Genomic DNA, 17,121 nt, shown 5'->3' on the forward strand with positions numbered 1-17,121 from the left:
AGAGTATGATTAATATGTTTGACGCTTGGAAACTAGTTTCATAGCTTTGACAAACAGTTGCTAACAACGTGCAATTTTCTATTTCACCCTTTGCAATATTCCTGGGTTGTTACGAATCACATCACAGGCAGGAACAACCCTAATAACTAATTCCATGTCCGTGTCCACTGGGGTCTTGAAAACAGGTGATTTGTGTTACCCCAAGACGAGAAATGGAATAGATTCAGGTCGGGTACCCTCGCAGGCCAATGAATAGAGCCTCTCCATCCAATCCGGTGAACAGGAAAGGTAACATCCAGATGGTTGCGGACATACACTGAAGTGAGACAGTGCTCCATATCTCAGTACACTGGCTCATCCGACCTTAGGTTATCTCAAATTGTTCAGTGGTGCATCACCTATTTCCGGTTTCATTTTTGCACGCTTTCACTAAATCACCCTGTATATTGATATATAAATACATTTTAAAGGCTAAATAATTTATTTTAAGTATGTAATATCTGTTAAAAACGATAATAGCTTAGTAGTTGGCAGCTAAAATCGATTGATGATAGGCTGGGTGAATTCCAAAGCGTCTTAAGCTTAGACGGGAAAACATTACACCTGAGATCACTCATGCCCGGAATCAAACCTGGATCTTCCGCCCGCCTGTCAGACGCCGTACAACCTGGATTGCAAAATTATTGCAATGTCCACGCGAGGCGGAATCCCAGGAGGGGAGAGATCTGGACCGGAGCCAGACTCGCAGCATCCTTGGGAGAGAGACGGCGGTCTCCATTCTCCCTCGGGGATTCGCAGCAGATAATGGAATTTACTCTGACAACGACTGGGATGAATAAACTATCTCAGACCCATTACCACCGGATCATCCATCGCAGTTTCGTTCTGGTTTGTCGTGCGTAAACTTCCCTTTTCTATTCATCTCTCCCCCACGTGTGTCCCTCTCCGACAAGATTTCTGACCTCCTCCATACGTCACACCCACGCATCAGTGTGGCCATCCAGATGAATATCCCTCTTGATATAGATTATTGTCATCGATAGGAGAATTCCTCTACAGCACATCTGCTCTTGCAGCGTCTAACGTCATGATTGCTTTTTTCAGTATCGCAGGAAGCACAAAACTACACTCTGTCCCAAATATCTCTGGAGCAGGTGAACGAAAACAGGTTTCTGCGCAAGTAGTGACGCGAGACGGCTCCACCAATGAACACGTGAGAGGGAACGGGATTGCGTGGATGGGGAAGCCTTCCCAGCAGCGTGTACTGCTTTGCTTTGGGCTCTGCTCACTCGATTCCCCCACTCCCTTTTCTGCCTCTTAGCGCGGCCTTCCTCCAGAGATACTTGAGACAGGGTGTACATAATAGTTCAGTCTAGCTCACTGCACCTTTTGACACTAGGTGTAGTGCAGGCGCATCCCATATCAGGCTGTTGCAAGGAAATTGTGTTCTACAGATTCACAAGATTCAACAAATTCCTGCCTGCTCCTTTGCACGTTCGTTTGATTGGTTAACAGGTATCACGTGATCATGCACCACACTGTACACCGGCTCCAGAACGTAGTGCAAATGGTGCAGACACCAAAGGCACTACGTGACACCAAAACAACGCAGTAGAGAGCTCGGAATTGCAGTTTGTAGACATGTGAGTGCAAAGAGTCAGAAAATGCAGAGAACTGGACGGGGCTATTGATGCAACTAGACGTTTTCTAAAACCATGCAGCCAGTGTCGTGCCCAAGGGGGGCTTGGTGGGGGTTATAACCTCCCTTTGGCCCAGTATTCCTAAAAAAAAGAACGTCAAAGATAGGAAAATATAACAAAATGAGGGCTGACTACCAAGGAAAAATACATAACCCCTCCCTTTCGATAATCTGGCACGCCACTACATGCAGCTCTTTCTTTGCATATTTCTTTCTCAATCTAGTTTTCTTTCCATACTTTTCTCTGTTTTTTTCCCTTTCCTCTAACTGTTCTTCCTTCTATCTTACTCACTTGTTTTTTTCTCCATTTGTCTCTCTCTCTCTCTCTCTTCATACCTTCCTCTTCATCTCAATCTGTTCTTCTTCCTATCTTTCACTGTCTTGTTTCTTAATACAGTAGAACCTCGTTGATCCGGACCCCGATAAGCCGGACTTCGGTTAATCCGGACAGGCAAAAGGGAAAAAGAGCAGAATGCAAGTTTTTCAATGTGGCTAGAAGTCAACAAGAAGGCAGTCAACGATTGATGAAATTATGTTTCCCGCAGACTTTGTACTGTACTGTATAGTGTATTTAGGCCTATGCCTTTTAAATACACCATAATAAACGTGTTTTGTTGCTATAAACTAATGCACTTTCTACTGTTCTTTTAGGTTATTTCAGTTAATCCGGACTTTCGTTACACCGGTCAACTTACCAACCTACCATTAGTCCGGACTAACGAGGTTTTAATGTATTTTCTTTTTTCTTTTCTTCCTATGTTCTCTCTCTCTCTCTCTCTTTATTTCTTTTTATCTGTTCTCTTCCGTTGTACGTTCCTATATCTTTGTCTCATTCTTTCTTTCTCTCGCTCTCCCCCCTCCCCTCTCTCTCTCTCTCTCTCTCTCTCTCTCTCTCTCTCTGTGTGTGTATGATGTGTGTTTTACTACTATATATGAGAGAACTTTCTCTTGTAAGCTAATTGAGTTTGCAGAGGGATAAGTTAGAGCAGATCTCCGTCCGCCCAGTGGTGATGTCTCCGCAACATATGTTGGGGTGGAAACTGTGGTTTCAACCGCGTATACCTCATTGACCCAATCCCCCGTTGAAAACATTAAGAGCAGGACTGTCAGTTGTGATAAGCTAAAAACAAGGTCACTGGATCTTTAACCTGTGCCAGAAAAATCGGTTTTCGAAAAATGCTTTCGAGAAACCGCTCTGATATTCCGAATTCTGAAAAATTAAACCACTTAGAATTCCTTCCAGAATATTCAAGTGAATCTCCGTGTGATTTGCTGTTGCTGCTGTTGTCTAGATATCAGTAGAGCAACGACACGCATAACGGTAGAGAAGGGAAGAAAGCGAGTGGGCTCAGCAAAACTGTGTCCGCCGATGAAAACGACTGGTAGCTGCAGCCGCATTTTGCCCTCCATGCACTCACTTCTCTTCACGCTTTTATTGGACGAGCCCTCTCCAGTCACTACTTGCGCCGAGACTCGTTTTCGCTGACTTGCTTCAGAGACTCCTGGGACATAGTGCAGACCAGGGTTGTTTAAAGTCCAGGAAGCGTGTTGCTCCATTTCAATGCTGAACTTGGACGGGATTTACATTGATCCGGAAAAAGGTTCCTGGACCGGATTTAAATTCACCCGGAAAAAGGTTCCTGGACCGCATTTAAATTCACCCGGAAAAAGGTTCCTGGACCGGATTTAAATTCACCCGGAAAAAGGTTCCTGGACCGGATTTAAATTCACCCAGAAAAAGGTTCCTGGACTGTATTTAAATTCATCCGGCAAAAAGGTTCCTGGAACCTAATCGAAATACTTTAAACATAAAAAGGTTCTTTACGAGAAACCATTTACGCTTGCTGTTTTTCTCTCCTGGACCGGAATTGAACTTATTTAAAATTCCTGGACCTGTAGCAACCCTGGGTGCAGACAACAGCGAAAGCAAACCACGCGAAGATTCTAGATGAAAATCAAAACAGATGTACTTTTCTCCAAAGGACTTTGCTGACTTACTTCCAAGTTCCAGCATGGCCTTAAAATTTTTAAACGGGTGGATGTTCACTTGGAAAATTGACTCCTGGTAAATTGCTGGACTTTTCCTAGGAGCAGAACCGCCATTGAAATTTCCCCTCCGCTGGACGGAGTTGATTTAGCAAAGAGTTCTTCATTTTTATTCTAAGAGCTTTTATTCTTTCTGGCCTGGTTCTGTTTGCTCGCTGCAGAACAGTAGTTGGGATGGCGATCAGACGAGGGAAACTGTCCCCAGAGGATGGAATCATCTCGTTACTTTCATCAAACGCCACAGATGTCTCTCGTGTCCTCGAGGCTGTTCTCCTCTCTGGACCACCATTATGCGGTTCCGCGGATATGTAGGTAATCAGTTTGAAAGCACAATATGGACTGGAGTTCAGAATTGCTGGAGGCTGGCCTTCGATGGCCAGTGGGACGATACGAAAGGGATGGCGATCAATAAATGAGCGGATTTGTTTATTTAAATTCCAGGTTTTACAAAATTTATAGGCACTTGCTCGACTTGCTTTAATTGTTAACGGAAAGCAGAAGTTTAGATACAGAAAGTGTGCCACTACAACTTCGGTTCGCCCGATGAGACCCGATGTAGTCCGATCTGGCCTGCAGCCATCTTGACGCAAGACGCCATGTTGTGTTTCTTGCATCGATCTCTTCAAAGCTCAGCACCTCGACAATCAGTAGACCGATTTTAATGGTGTTTGGGTTAAGTGAGCTAACAGAGCACATATTTCTATAAATATATATTGTTCAATAAAATATAAATATATTTATTCTTAGTTCCATAAATCTAAAGGGTAACATTAACATCAGTAATTTAATTTACTCGGAATTACATTGTTTTATCGAAAAAATAGTTCGGCAACTCTTTAATGAGTATTATGTAAGGCTTTGATATGAAGTACGTAAGATGATATTTTGGGTAACATTATCGTATGAGGGAAACGGATTCCTTCAAATTTACAGGAGAAAGTACTTACGGAAATCATTTTCTTTAGCGTTGTGGAAGTTCCTGAATGTAGATTTGATCCATTTTAATGTGAATGCGTGTTGTTTTCTGCGAAAATCTCTGTCCGACACGCTGTTTCTGCTCCCGCCATTTGCTTTCTGCACGAGAGTGCAATGTTCCGTGTGTTAAGATGATGCAACCCCGTAGCCAGTGTTTCAGCCTCGCCGTGTTTTCACTAGAACATGACGTGTCGAGTAACTTTTTTTTTTAACTATGCTTGCCTAACCTAACTTAACCTAACCTAACCTTACGGAAAATGGTTTTTGGGGCTAACGTCAATGGTTTGTGGAGCTAACGTCAATGGTTTGTGGGGCTAACATCAATGGTTTGTGAGGCTAACGTCAATGGTTTGCGACGTATTAGCATAATTTCAAATCCGGGCACGAAAGTAGATATTTTCCGGTGAACGAGGTTGCAGCACTGCATAAATCGACAAAACACTCTCAGAACGCCCCCTAAACCAGTACGCTATCACGGCCATAATGTGTTACAGATTCGAAACAACAAGTAACAGTAACTACTCGTAAATCTAAGAAATATACATTGATATGCATTATTTCACTTTAGGAAATGCTCCACATTCGAAAATAACACGTTAGCAATTTAAAGAAGTCCGAAATATATGATTCGTAGGTGATAAGTACGATAAGTACCGATATTTTGTTAGAAAGTAACGGAGTTACCGCTGTTAAATTGATTACACGCATATGTAATCCAATCCTTACATCATAACAACTATGGTATTGAGGCCTACTATATTGTAAAGGCATGTTTAAAAAATATGTCTTTTTTATTCGTTTTGACTGTACTTAAGTCGTTATACTTAAGGCTCCGGCTACGAGACGCGAGTCCTGGAGGAAACGTAACATCTTTTCTCCTGAGACATCGGCTTGTGTATGGGACCGGTGAACACCCACCATCGTGAAGAAATTGGGGAGCTACGGACGAGTAGTGTAATTTAGTCATGGAAAGCCTGCAACGACGACTGAGGGTTTGTTGTGTTGACCACACGTCACCCCGTAACTAGTTGGATGATCTCCCACCTCGGAAAGTGAGAGGTAGGTAGGCCCTGGCTCTTACGGGCTGTTGCGTGCCACGTCCCGGAGAAGGTAGCACCAGTCCGGTTTAGGCCAGGGTAAAACATGAGATACTGAGGGCAACTAAAACTGAATGATAACAATGAATTAAATGAAACAACCTGTTTAACCCACTACAGAAGGTATGAACCGAGATATATTCTGAAAACGTTGACATAATACATTTCAGACATTTTATAAAATTTCAGATTGAGAATGTTTGCCTTTTTGTTCTTCAACTATCTTCTTCTATGGAAATTCTTCTGTAGGTCACCATCTTTTATGTATATCTATCTATATGTCTGTTTCCACAGGCTTCTTCTTATGTGGAATGAACTGATGGGCTTCTTCTTATATGTAATATTCTCCATACTTCAACTTCTGTGGATTAATCTTCTTCTTCTTCTATGCTAAATTACACAGGCTTCTACTTCTATGGATTAATCAGCTTCTTCTTCTTCTATGCTAAATTCCACAGGCTTCTACTTCTATGGATTAATCATCTTCTTCTTCTTCTATACAAATTCTTCTATGTTCTTCTTCTATGGAATGGACTGATGGTCTTCTTCTATGTAATAATAGGTTTCATCTTCTTATATGAAATTCCCCAGGCTGCTTCTTCTATGGACTTCTCGGCTTCTTCTTCTATACGGAATTCTACTTCTATGGACTACTCTGCTGCTTCTTCTAGAGTCTTCTTCTATGGACTACTCGGCTTTTTCTTCTAGAGGCTTCTTCTGAAGATTTTCTGATAACATCTGCATGCCTGTATTCTTCTCAGATTACAACCCTTTATCTGCATACATTTATTCTTCTGGGATTACAATCCTTTATCTGCATGCATTTATTCTTCTGGGATTACAACCCTTTATCTGCATACATTAATTCTTCTTGGGTTACAACTGTTCTACATACATGCGTTACTACCTCAAAAAGCTGTGTGCCTTCCATAGGGTCGCTACCTAGCTTGCAGCGCCACCGCCTAACACGAGCAGAGAAATGAGGTAATCAAGGGGCGCCGTTTGTCCCGCGCTCACCTTGATCCGGGTCTGCAATATATGCGCCTACACGGAACTGCTTGGGGGCGGCCTATGACTTGGCGCCACACCGGGGAAACAACCAAAAGGTCCTGCAGGAAATCTCATTCCTGCTAGAACATTAAGACACAAAATCGTAATCACTTTCCAACTTCTTTAAGTTCTACATATTATCTATCATATAGACTATACATGGCAATCATTTGTTTTTCTAGCCTCAATCCTATTTCATTATTATTCTCAGTTCATAAATTAAGATAAACATAATCGAATCCAACATTCACAAACACTTTCATTCGATTTCCATACTCAATGTTTCTATAATCAACGTTCCTAATAGATTCGTCACGTGCTGCCATCTACCGGCCTTTATATCGAACATCCGCTGACTGTTCTCACCATGCGAGCACGTGACATGCGCCACGGGTGGTTGTTATTTGTTTTGACTAAAACTAAGCAAATAGAACCATACTGAGGAGGACCTCCTTGATGGTGTAGTGGTAACGTCGTCGCCTTGTAATCAAGGGGTCGCCAGGTTCGATACGAGAGCGAAGCTTATAGTGGTTCGGATCCCGCTTCAAAACTGTATGCGCAGTTCCGATTAGCCTATCTGTGTACAAAGTGCACTTAAAACTCAAACAAGAACAATACTGATGATGAATACTTTGAAAAGATTTGCCATAAGTGCATAGTTTGTTTCATTTCACAAATAAATTGAATTTTGTTGAGAATTTGGCAGTTACTTCTTTTAGCCAAATATAAGGTTTTTCAAATTGGAAACTAGTTTGTATAACTGTTCAGAAACACGTCTTTTCAATTAACCCTTGTCAACCAACCCCCATGTGGATGAAATCAATGTTACTCTGGAGGGCTTGTCGGGGAGATGAATACGTCTTGCTGAATGGTACAACACTGCTGGACCTTGTCATTTCAGGATATTTTTTGGTTGGTCGTTTCTGCTATTTAGTAGCTCGATTTTGTTTCTTGAACTCCAAGATGACGAAAGAAAGGTGTGCTTTTTATTCAAATACATGGAAGTTGAGAGACTGCAAATTACGACTATGGAAAATTATAGGAGAAGGCGAGGAGATGAGAATATTTTTTGAGGAGGAGAACCTATTCAATCTACACTTAAACATGCCTTTAGCATTTAATATTTGAGGTTTATTTTCAAGGAGCTTTGTCCGACTGAGGAGGAATGGAGCCAAACACGGCTGTTCCCTTCTGCTTCTTCATTCTGAAGAGACACTTGAAGTTCTATATAGGGTGTCCGGATTGTAACTGACAGTTTTTAAATAGTTAGTATATTCCAACAAACCGCGCTTTTTGTCAACAAAGCATTTCAAAAGCAATAGTACATTTGTGAGTTGGGTTCAGCAAATTTTCATACATGTACAGAGCTACTAGTGGTGGCGGAACTAGCGTCGCTCAAGCAAAAATTTAGTCTGTACAGGTAAAAGCACGTGTAGCCCACAGAAGTCAATTCTGGGGGCGAGTAGGCAGCTAGGAATTCCAAGGTCCATTGTTCACGAAGTCGTGCACAAAAAATTACGTTTGTATGCATAGAAGGCTAAGTTGTTGCACGAAATTATGGCACATGACAAGTCGAAATTACACTCAATTGGCATTGACATTCTGCAGAAGATTGATGTTACTCCTCTGTACTTATTTCTTTGGGGGGTACATCAAAGATATTATGTATTCTGGCCAAAAGACAGGTGATCTAGCAAAACTGCAGGACCGTATTCGGAATGCTCTTGCTTTTGTAACCCCTCAGATGCTACACGTGGAGGGAGGTTGAATGCAGGCTGAACATTCTCCGTGGAACAAATGGAGCTCATGTGGAGTTATACTGAGCTGTAACTGCTTCCAATAAAACTTGGTGCGTTTGCCTTCAAAATTTATGTTTTTGTTTCTAGCTACTCCTTACCATATTAAAATAACACACTTTTAAAAACTGGCAGTCCCACTCCGGACACCCTGTATTATCCACGGGAAAGTTGTAATGTTTGTCAGTAGAAGGTGAGACAAAGCTGAAACAAAGGAAGCGTATGTAATATGTTTCCAACATGAAATATGCTCCCGTTAAATTATGTAGGCCTAATGTTAGAGATCTTACTCAGACTACAGGCTAGGAACAGTGCGTGCAGATTAACGTAGGATATTAACTCCTGTAAATCTTGAAAGAAACGTAGTTGAACATAGCAACTTAATTTGTTGTAAATAGTTTTAAATTAAAATTTTCTGAATAAAGTGATTAATATTGACGCTTGTTTGTGTGGCTGTCTTTTTCTTTGCAGTAGAATTTTTATCGTAATTGCTGTGCCTATTTTTGCCTATTTTCTTAAAGATTTTATGCATAATTTGCTAGTTTCTATGGATTTAAATCTTCAGACTAAAATTGGCATAGAGTGGAATTACATTTATTAGTCGTATTCTTTCATTTGTCATGCAGTTTGTGTATTTACGAATTCCCCCTCGTAGTTAGGCATCCCCCGTTCTTCTCTTATGGTAATTAAACCCGTGCTGTTTGCAGAGAATTTCCGAGTTGGTTGGATCGTGACGTTCTTTTTTTTTTGTTTTTTAATGTATATTTTCTATTGATATGTCCAGACATTGTCTTGCCTTGTTTAACTTCAATATTTACTCAGGAGCAGAACGGATGATATATTAATCGCATTGTCGATCAGACATTTCGATTGGATAAAAAAAAGCCATGATATTTGGGACTATCTTATTGTAGTTTTTTTGATTGATTGATTTGTTGTTTTAAGTTCACTTTATACGCAGAAAGGCTAATCGGGACTGGACCTACAGTTTAAAGTGGGATCCGAACCACTATGTGCCTTCAGCGGGAATCGAACCCGGGACCTCTTGATTACAAGGCGACGACGCTACCACTGCGCCATCTGGGAGGCCTCTTATCGTAGTTACTTCCCTAAGCAATCAATCTATGGAGTAGAGTGCTGAATTTTGAAACAGGTTCTGACCAGTGTTTGGAAAGTTAGTTTTTGCCCCGAAAATAACAGTTATATTTTCAGCCGTACTTTTGACATAATTGTTATAGATATGCTTCATGCATGAATTTCAACAGGACTATAGATGACTATAAAAATAAACCTTAATTTTCATTACATTATAATTAATATATATTTTAAATATAAAAATATAGAGTGAGAATTAAAAGTATACCACTATACTTGAAAATTAAGATTAACATATGAATTTGCTTGGAAATTATTGGTTTTTTTTTAACTTCTGTTGTACTAAGAAGCTGTAGGAGTATGTCTAGGATGATTCTTGGAGTTTATATACTCTTATCTTGAAGATTTTCCGAAGTATATCCACTTGGAGCAAATGCAGTGAGTATATGGGGCGATAAAAGTACATTTGCTCAATCATGAACTTGCCCATTCTTTTAGGCGCATATTCGGTTCAAGATGTTGGGAAATATGATTGAAGAAACTGTCCTTTCCTTGTGAAAACGTAAAGATTAGTAACTGTGCAAGTAAGTCTTGATTTCGTTATTAGTTACTTGTTACAGTTATCGTTACTCATAGAAAGTAACAGTTACTTCCAAAGACAGTATGCCGCTAGTTACAGTCCACGCTTATATTTTGAATTTAGAGGAAAGGCGTTCGTTGGAATCCGTATCACGTTTCAGAAAAGAACTTGGGAGCATTTCTTTTGCCAGGCATAAACTCTTTAGAATCGAAAAAGGGAGCGTTTTATTTTTTCTTATGAAACGAAAAACACCGACCAGTTTCTTTTATCAAGGACAAAATATTTTGAAAGAAAAAGACATTGACCACTTTCTTCTAAGAGTGAAAAACACTCTTTAACGAACAACATAGAAACCCTTCTTTTGTGAGGGACGACCATTGGAAACTAAAAACATTGACAACTTTCTTCTATCAGTGAGAAAACGTCTTGAAATGTAATATATCAAACGCTTTCTTTTATCTGGGACAAACTTTTTCAAACAAAAATGTTGATCACTTTCTTCTATCAGGAACAAAACCTTTTAAAACTAGAAACACGGAACGCTTCATTAAATTCATTTTATCAGAGACAAACATTTTAAAACGAAAATTATTGAACTCTTTCTCGGAAATTTCTTGCCTCCGGAGCTTGTTCGTATTTGATATGCCCACGAACGTTCCTCACCAAGATTTGTTCGTATTTGTATATGCCCACGAACGTTCCTCACCAAGATTTGTTCGTATTTGTATATGCCCACAAACATTCCTCACCAAGATTTGTTCGTATTTGATATGCCCACGAACGTTCCTCACCAAGATTTGTTCGTATTTGTATATGCCCACAAACGTTCCTGACCAAGATTTGTTCGTATTTGTATATGCCCAAGAGCGTTCCTGAGCACGATTTGTTCGTATTTGAATTTGCCCACGAACGTTCCTAACTAACATTTGTTCGTATTTGTATATGCCCACGAACGTTCCTAACCATGATTTGTTCTTATTTGTATATGCCCACGAACGATCCTGACTATTCCTTTTACCTTTGGTCCATTGCAGAGCGATCAACAACAACCTCCTGGACACCTACCAGTTAAAGTCCCTGGACGGGATCCTGGAAGCGTCGGTGGACGACATGATGCTGGAGAAGAGGGAAGGGAAGATCTATGTCCAGTTTCCTTGGGACAGCGTCTCCAGGGAGTTCCTCAAATCCCACGGGACTTCCATCAGGGCTATACCTGGAGAAAGGGACGTCGACAATTTCTCGCTGAGGGAAGGATACGATCACGTGATCATGTGCCTGGGATTCTCATTTGACGATTCGCTATTCCACAAGTAAGTCTTTGCCCGTATCTCATTGGAACTCCAAAGATAATACAATCAGATGCCGTTGTTATCGGATAATAATGATTATTAAAGAAATGTGTCTCTTTTAGATTGTTGGTGTCAATATCTATACTTGAAATGAAAACTTAATTAAGTTTCTACTTATAGTCTGGTATCTTGTTTCAATAGTTGCGTCATTCCATGTCAAATCAATTAAGGTCTCAACCTTGACATCTCAGAAATTGATAATATTTGGTGCAGTGGTAGTACCAGTAAAGGTGACGAAAACTGCTAAGTTTTAGATATTTTCGTCTCTTAGTTTTTGAGTTATTGACTTTCAAAAAGCAAAAATCCCAAAATTTGACGACATTTTGAAATCTTGAAACAGCTGTAGATCAAAAACTATTTGACCTAGAGAGCTCAAGTTGGTCTCATCCTCTTATGCTTTTAATGAGCTTTAATTTTAAATTTCGAGAGAGCGCCACTTCTCTCGTCTTCAGGTGAACAAATTCCTTCTTGGGATGACCTACGACAAGTCTGTTACTTGACTACAAATCCTGTGCTGACCAATTACTCCGCGACTCCATCCAGTATTCTGTACTTTTTTTGCTCCACTTATGCCACTCATTCTATTTTCTGAAAAGAGAGAACAATATTTGCTTGAATTCTTCACTGGGTTTAGGTTTTTGGGCCATTACTATGAAGGCTGCTTCTTTGAATTTCCTTAGTTTCCATGGTTCTTCTTGTAGTAATGTTATATTGTTCCATTGAATTATATGTGATTCATTCCACAGTTCGACAATTTTTCGATCTATTTCACCTTATGTCTGTCGTGGATTGGAACCCCAGCACCTACTAAAAGAAATTCGTTCACCTGAAAACGAACGAAGAGGTGTTCTCTCGTAACTTAAGTATTGAAAGAAGTACAGTTAAAGATACTAGGCCAGGGTTTCCCAAAAGTTTTCGTTTCACGGCGCCATTAGTGCGCCACCGGTGCAGCGACGCAAGTCGTTTAGTGTTACCAGTAGTTCTCTTTTACCCGGACAAATCCTGTTTTTCTGGTACTAAAAATTCTCGGGGCGGGTTTTTTAAAAAATTTGGAAATATCCTATTTTTTGGGTATAGACAGCTCCTTAACTTCAAGATTAGTAACAAAATGTTATTTGTAAACAATTGTTAATATTGTTCCCGTTTTCAATTTCAAAGTAAAGAAATACAACACTCACAGTTGCAAGCGCAAAGAAAATAAACTTTTTTTGCAACAAAGAAAAATTGTTGGACCTTTGCGTCTCTTCTGTTGTCTCTTCTGTTGACTCTTGGTGAGCAGCAAGTTTCTGACAATAGGTAAGAATGTGCAATTCGCCGCGGCTTACTTCGATTTGAGTTTCATGACAGAATTCAGAAATAAACAGTATTTTTTTAACTGCCGTACTCTTAGTTGTTACATGGTAGTGTAGAAGTGAATTTCTGTCGATCAGCGATCTGAACCATGCCAAAATGCAAATGTGTTTTTAGTGAAGTATTAAAAAAACGGTTTCCTGACTTTAGGCCTGGAAGAAAAAACTTAAGGCAGAATGTCAATTTATGTTATTCTTTCAAAGTAAGAGACCAAGCTTCACAACCTTATAATATTAGGAGCACAGTGAATAAATATTAGAGAATATTCAGACATTTGCCTAAAATGAGACCTATTATTAGTTATACGGAAACGGTGTAAAATTATTTTGTGATCTATAAACCCACCAAAACACCAGTAAGCACAAAACGTGTGTCTTCTTCTAAAGTTAATAATATTTTGCAATCTAAAAATGCCTTCTTTTCTTAAAGTTTGTCATGTGGTAACCCTAAAGTCGTTGCCGTATACTCTTTTAAAATTCTTTGAAATGCAGTCTAAATAATGCTCAGGATAAGCAATACAAAAGTATTCTGGCCACTGAAAGAAAAGGAGAAAACTGTTGCTGCGGACACACGCTTTGCGTGATTGACGCAAATCAACTCCCACGCACTTCGAAAAGCCGTAGCGGAAGGCTTTCTGCTACCCCTAAAATCTGCAAATGAACCGGTCCTTTCCTTCACACCCGCTCCCCGTCACCCCTCGTATGGGGGGGGATCTTCACTTGCAACGCTCAGCTGGTGTGGTTAGGTTGCTTGCTTTACGTGTAAAAATAAACACGTATTTCAAATTCAGAAAAATAAATATTGAAACATTTCGCGGAGTCCCTGTCAGCAAGCCACGGCGCCTCGGTGCACACTTTGGGAACCACTGCACTAGGCATTATATCGATGGTACACAGAAAATTTGTGGTGTCCGTCGTGTGGTGGTTTTAAGTTGATTTTCTAACTCTTGAGGTGTAAATAACCATAAGGGAACCCAGAAAACCTTCCCCTTAAAACCCGAGTATTCTAACCAGGATTATTTTTTCCCCCAATATAAATAAAATATAAATTTGGGTAACAGTTCCTATATCGGAAACACATGAAAATCGGATATCTTGTGTTTCGCATGGTTCGTGCTTACCAATTGTGTATTGCGGAACATAGTTCAAGGTGCTATTATGCTTTTTTACACGAAAACAAACGCAATTTTTCACATTCTGAGTGCATTTTTTTTATTCCTTTCTTATATTCCACAATATGGCGGGCACATTTTGATTCACGTTGTGGGTATGCAGTGTTTCAACATTCTTCACCGAAAAATACCTACTATCGCGTTCGTCACCGGTGGAAATTATACATTATGCACAGGTAGCTGACGATAGCCCGGGTAGCTGACGGATAGCCCCACGAACCATTGACGGATAGCGCCACGAACATTCACAGATAGCCCCACGAACCATTCACGGATAGGTCCACGAACCATTATGCACGGTAGCTGACGGATAGCCCCACGAACCATTCACGGATATCCCCACGAACCATTTCCTTAAGGTTAGGTTAGGTTTGGTTGGGTTAGGCAAGCATAGTAAAAAAATGGAGTTTGAAACACTGACAGTGGGTTACGTCATCGAACGTGCGGAGCATGCAGTTCACGTAGCAAAAGCAATGGCAATAAATACATGATTTTCCGGTCAAATAGATTCCACTATGAAAGAAAATACCTCGATGAACGTTGGAAAGCTTGTAGAAACTCATTTCCGTAAGTAGTTTCTTCTGTAAAAATGAAGAAATGTGTTTCCGATATACGGAACTGTTACCTAAAATTGTCCATTAGATCAAGGAAATTAAATTATTTGTGAAGCAAGTGGTGTTTTGCAGATTCGATTATCGGTACAATACCTAACAGCGCCATCTAACACTTGTCAAATTAAAAAATGTACTTAGCTTTTCTAATAGTTTCAGGTAATGTTTTAAGTAGTGTTAATAAATTTCATGCCAGAAGTTCATGGTTCGGGAGATTTTACACATATTGAATGCTTCCAGTTTCTTCATTCTTCACAGGATGAGTTGGTGAATTATTTATTGTCAGAAGTTTATTTGTAAGAGCCAACATATCCTTGTGGTGAAAATAGAAAACTTAGAATCGTCAGTAAAGGTACGATGGTACAGAGAATGTTTGGGGAAAATACTTGATTAGTAAATTAATATATTTTTGTTATTTTACGTCGCTTTTTTATACCTTTGACTAATTACGACGTTCAGGATTAATGTTGATTAGGTTAGAAATTCCAGGAAGGGAGCCTCGCAAAAGTGCACCCATAACCAACAAACTACTAGAATCTAAAACCTGAGTCGACCACTGAATGTGCTTGACCACCAAAACGACAATGCCCAAAATTCAAATATAAATGCAGAACAGATCAATTAGCACATATTATTCAACAAATTTTAAATTTTTACTACCTTCAATTGGCAGAGTTTCTGTAAGTGTCTACGTGAATTGGACAGATTGAGAGTGCCCTTGCATTAGAATCACCCTGTAGTTTTTTGGTTTTTTTTTAATATGTGGGAAGCCAAGTGTATAGTTTGCCGTGAACCAATAAAACGTCTCGTCAAATAATGGAACAAAGGTCCCAGGTGATCACTAACAGATGTCGCAAAAACGCAATTGGTTATTGACCCCGTGGATTATCACTTAGTTCCGAACGGCACGGAGGAGGCGTAGGAAGTGAGTTACGTTCGGGTGTGGGAATAGGCGTTCCGATAAAAATAACTATCTGCTGCTGACATCTCTTAGCGAAAAAAATAATATTTTTTTTTGGGAAGATTGACAAAAGTAATTTAGCTTTTCAACATCCTACCATATAAAACCATGACGTATCATTTTAAAAAATATATATATTGTGTGTATGGCTAGGGTAAAATGCATGTAAATCTTGTATCATTTTCGTGAAAAAGAAATAAGACCTTTCTTCAGTGATCACTGTGTACGTAACCTACACAATAATTGTACGAACGCTGCAATTCACAGGCAAAATAAAGGAAAATTATTATAGATACATTGAAAGTTATACAGGACTTTGCTCTATACACACAATTAAAGGAGTTTTACAAGGATTCAGGAAAAGATTTCGGACCTCTATTTTCCGAACAGTTGTTGGTAAACTATTTAAAAAAAATATATTCCAATATTTGGTTCAGGTGCAAAAAGAACGAAAATCCATACAGATACGAGTATGAAAATAAATATAACCTTTATACTATTAGCTTTGAAACTGGTTTTCATAAAATAAATATTTGTAATCCGTAATTCTTGGGTTACTTGGATAGCGATTCATGGCAGCCATTTTGATGACGTCAATACGAGTGAAATTGGCAATTTTCTCCTACAGTACGTAGATGTAAAGATAGGAAGTTTCCTGAAAGTATCAACTGAAACATTTTGCTGACTCTCGCCGCTTACAAAATTGAATTCTTCTGAACTTTGAAAGCAAATATTAAATTCAAATACATTCGTGTTCATTCTTCTTTTAAATTGAAGCCGAAATGAAATGTTACGATACATCTATTCGTTCGTATCAGCAAATTCCTATAAAACGTGGAATCCTTTTGTGTAATGTAAGCTTGGAATTTAATATGAACAGCGATCCTTTTGTATTTGCAGCGTTTCAAGTTTAGAACTGCAGGTCATTTATCCCCCGGGAGACGGCGGAGCCATTAATCTAATGCCACGGACGAGGATTGAATTAAGCAGCAACGTCCAAAGGGCTTTGTAACGGTTAAGCGCGCAAGGGAAGGGGGTGGGAGGCCGTAAGAGGAAAGCGTCCAAAGGCTCTCTTCAAGGAAGGGCTAAAATAAAATCTGGGCGCGAAGGGTTGTTTGTTGATCTCTCAAAGAAGGTCTGCGGAAGGGCCGAGGTTGACAACCTTTAAGGGTCTCTGAAGTTCTTAACATCAATATCAAGATCTCTCTCTCTCTCATATATATATATATATATATATATATATATATATATATATATATATATATATATATATATATAAAAATGGCCGCGGTGGCTGAGTCGGTAACGCGTCTGACTACCATGCTTAAGGTCCCGGGTTCA

The 17,121-nt window shown here is 39.6% G+C and overlaps 1 protein-coding gene across 1 annotated transcript in view; it reads left to right on the forward strand.

The window, feature by feature from the left end:
* LOC145998602 (FAD-dependent oxidoreductase domain-containing protein 2-like) overlaps window positions 1-17,121 on the forward strand; it is a 257,130-nt gene that overhangs the window by 196,467 nt on the left and 43,542 nt on the right. The window contains exon 7 of the mRNA XM_083135051.1: window positions 11,373-11,648. Within this exon, the coding sequence (XP_082991177.1) occupies window positions 11,373-11,648 (276 nt within the window). The remainder of the gene's footprint in view (window positions 1-11,372; window positions 11,649-17,121) is intronic.

The sequence above is a fragment of the Lepisma saccharinum genome, chromosome 14 (assembly GCF_977018435.1).
Source record: "Lepisma saccharinum chromosome 14, izLepSacc3.1, whole genome shotgun sequence".
Taxonomy (NCBI): domain Eukaryota; kingdom Metazoa; phylum Arthropoda; class Insecta; order Zygentoma; family Lepismatidae; genus Lepisma; species Lepisma saccharinum.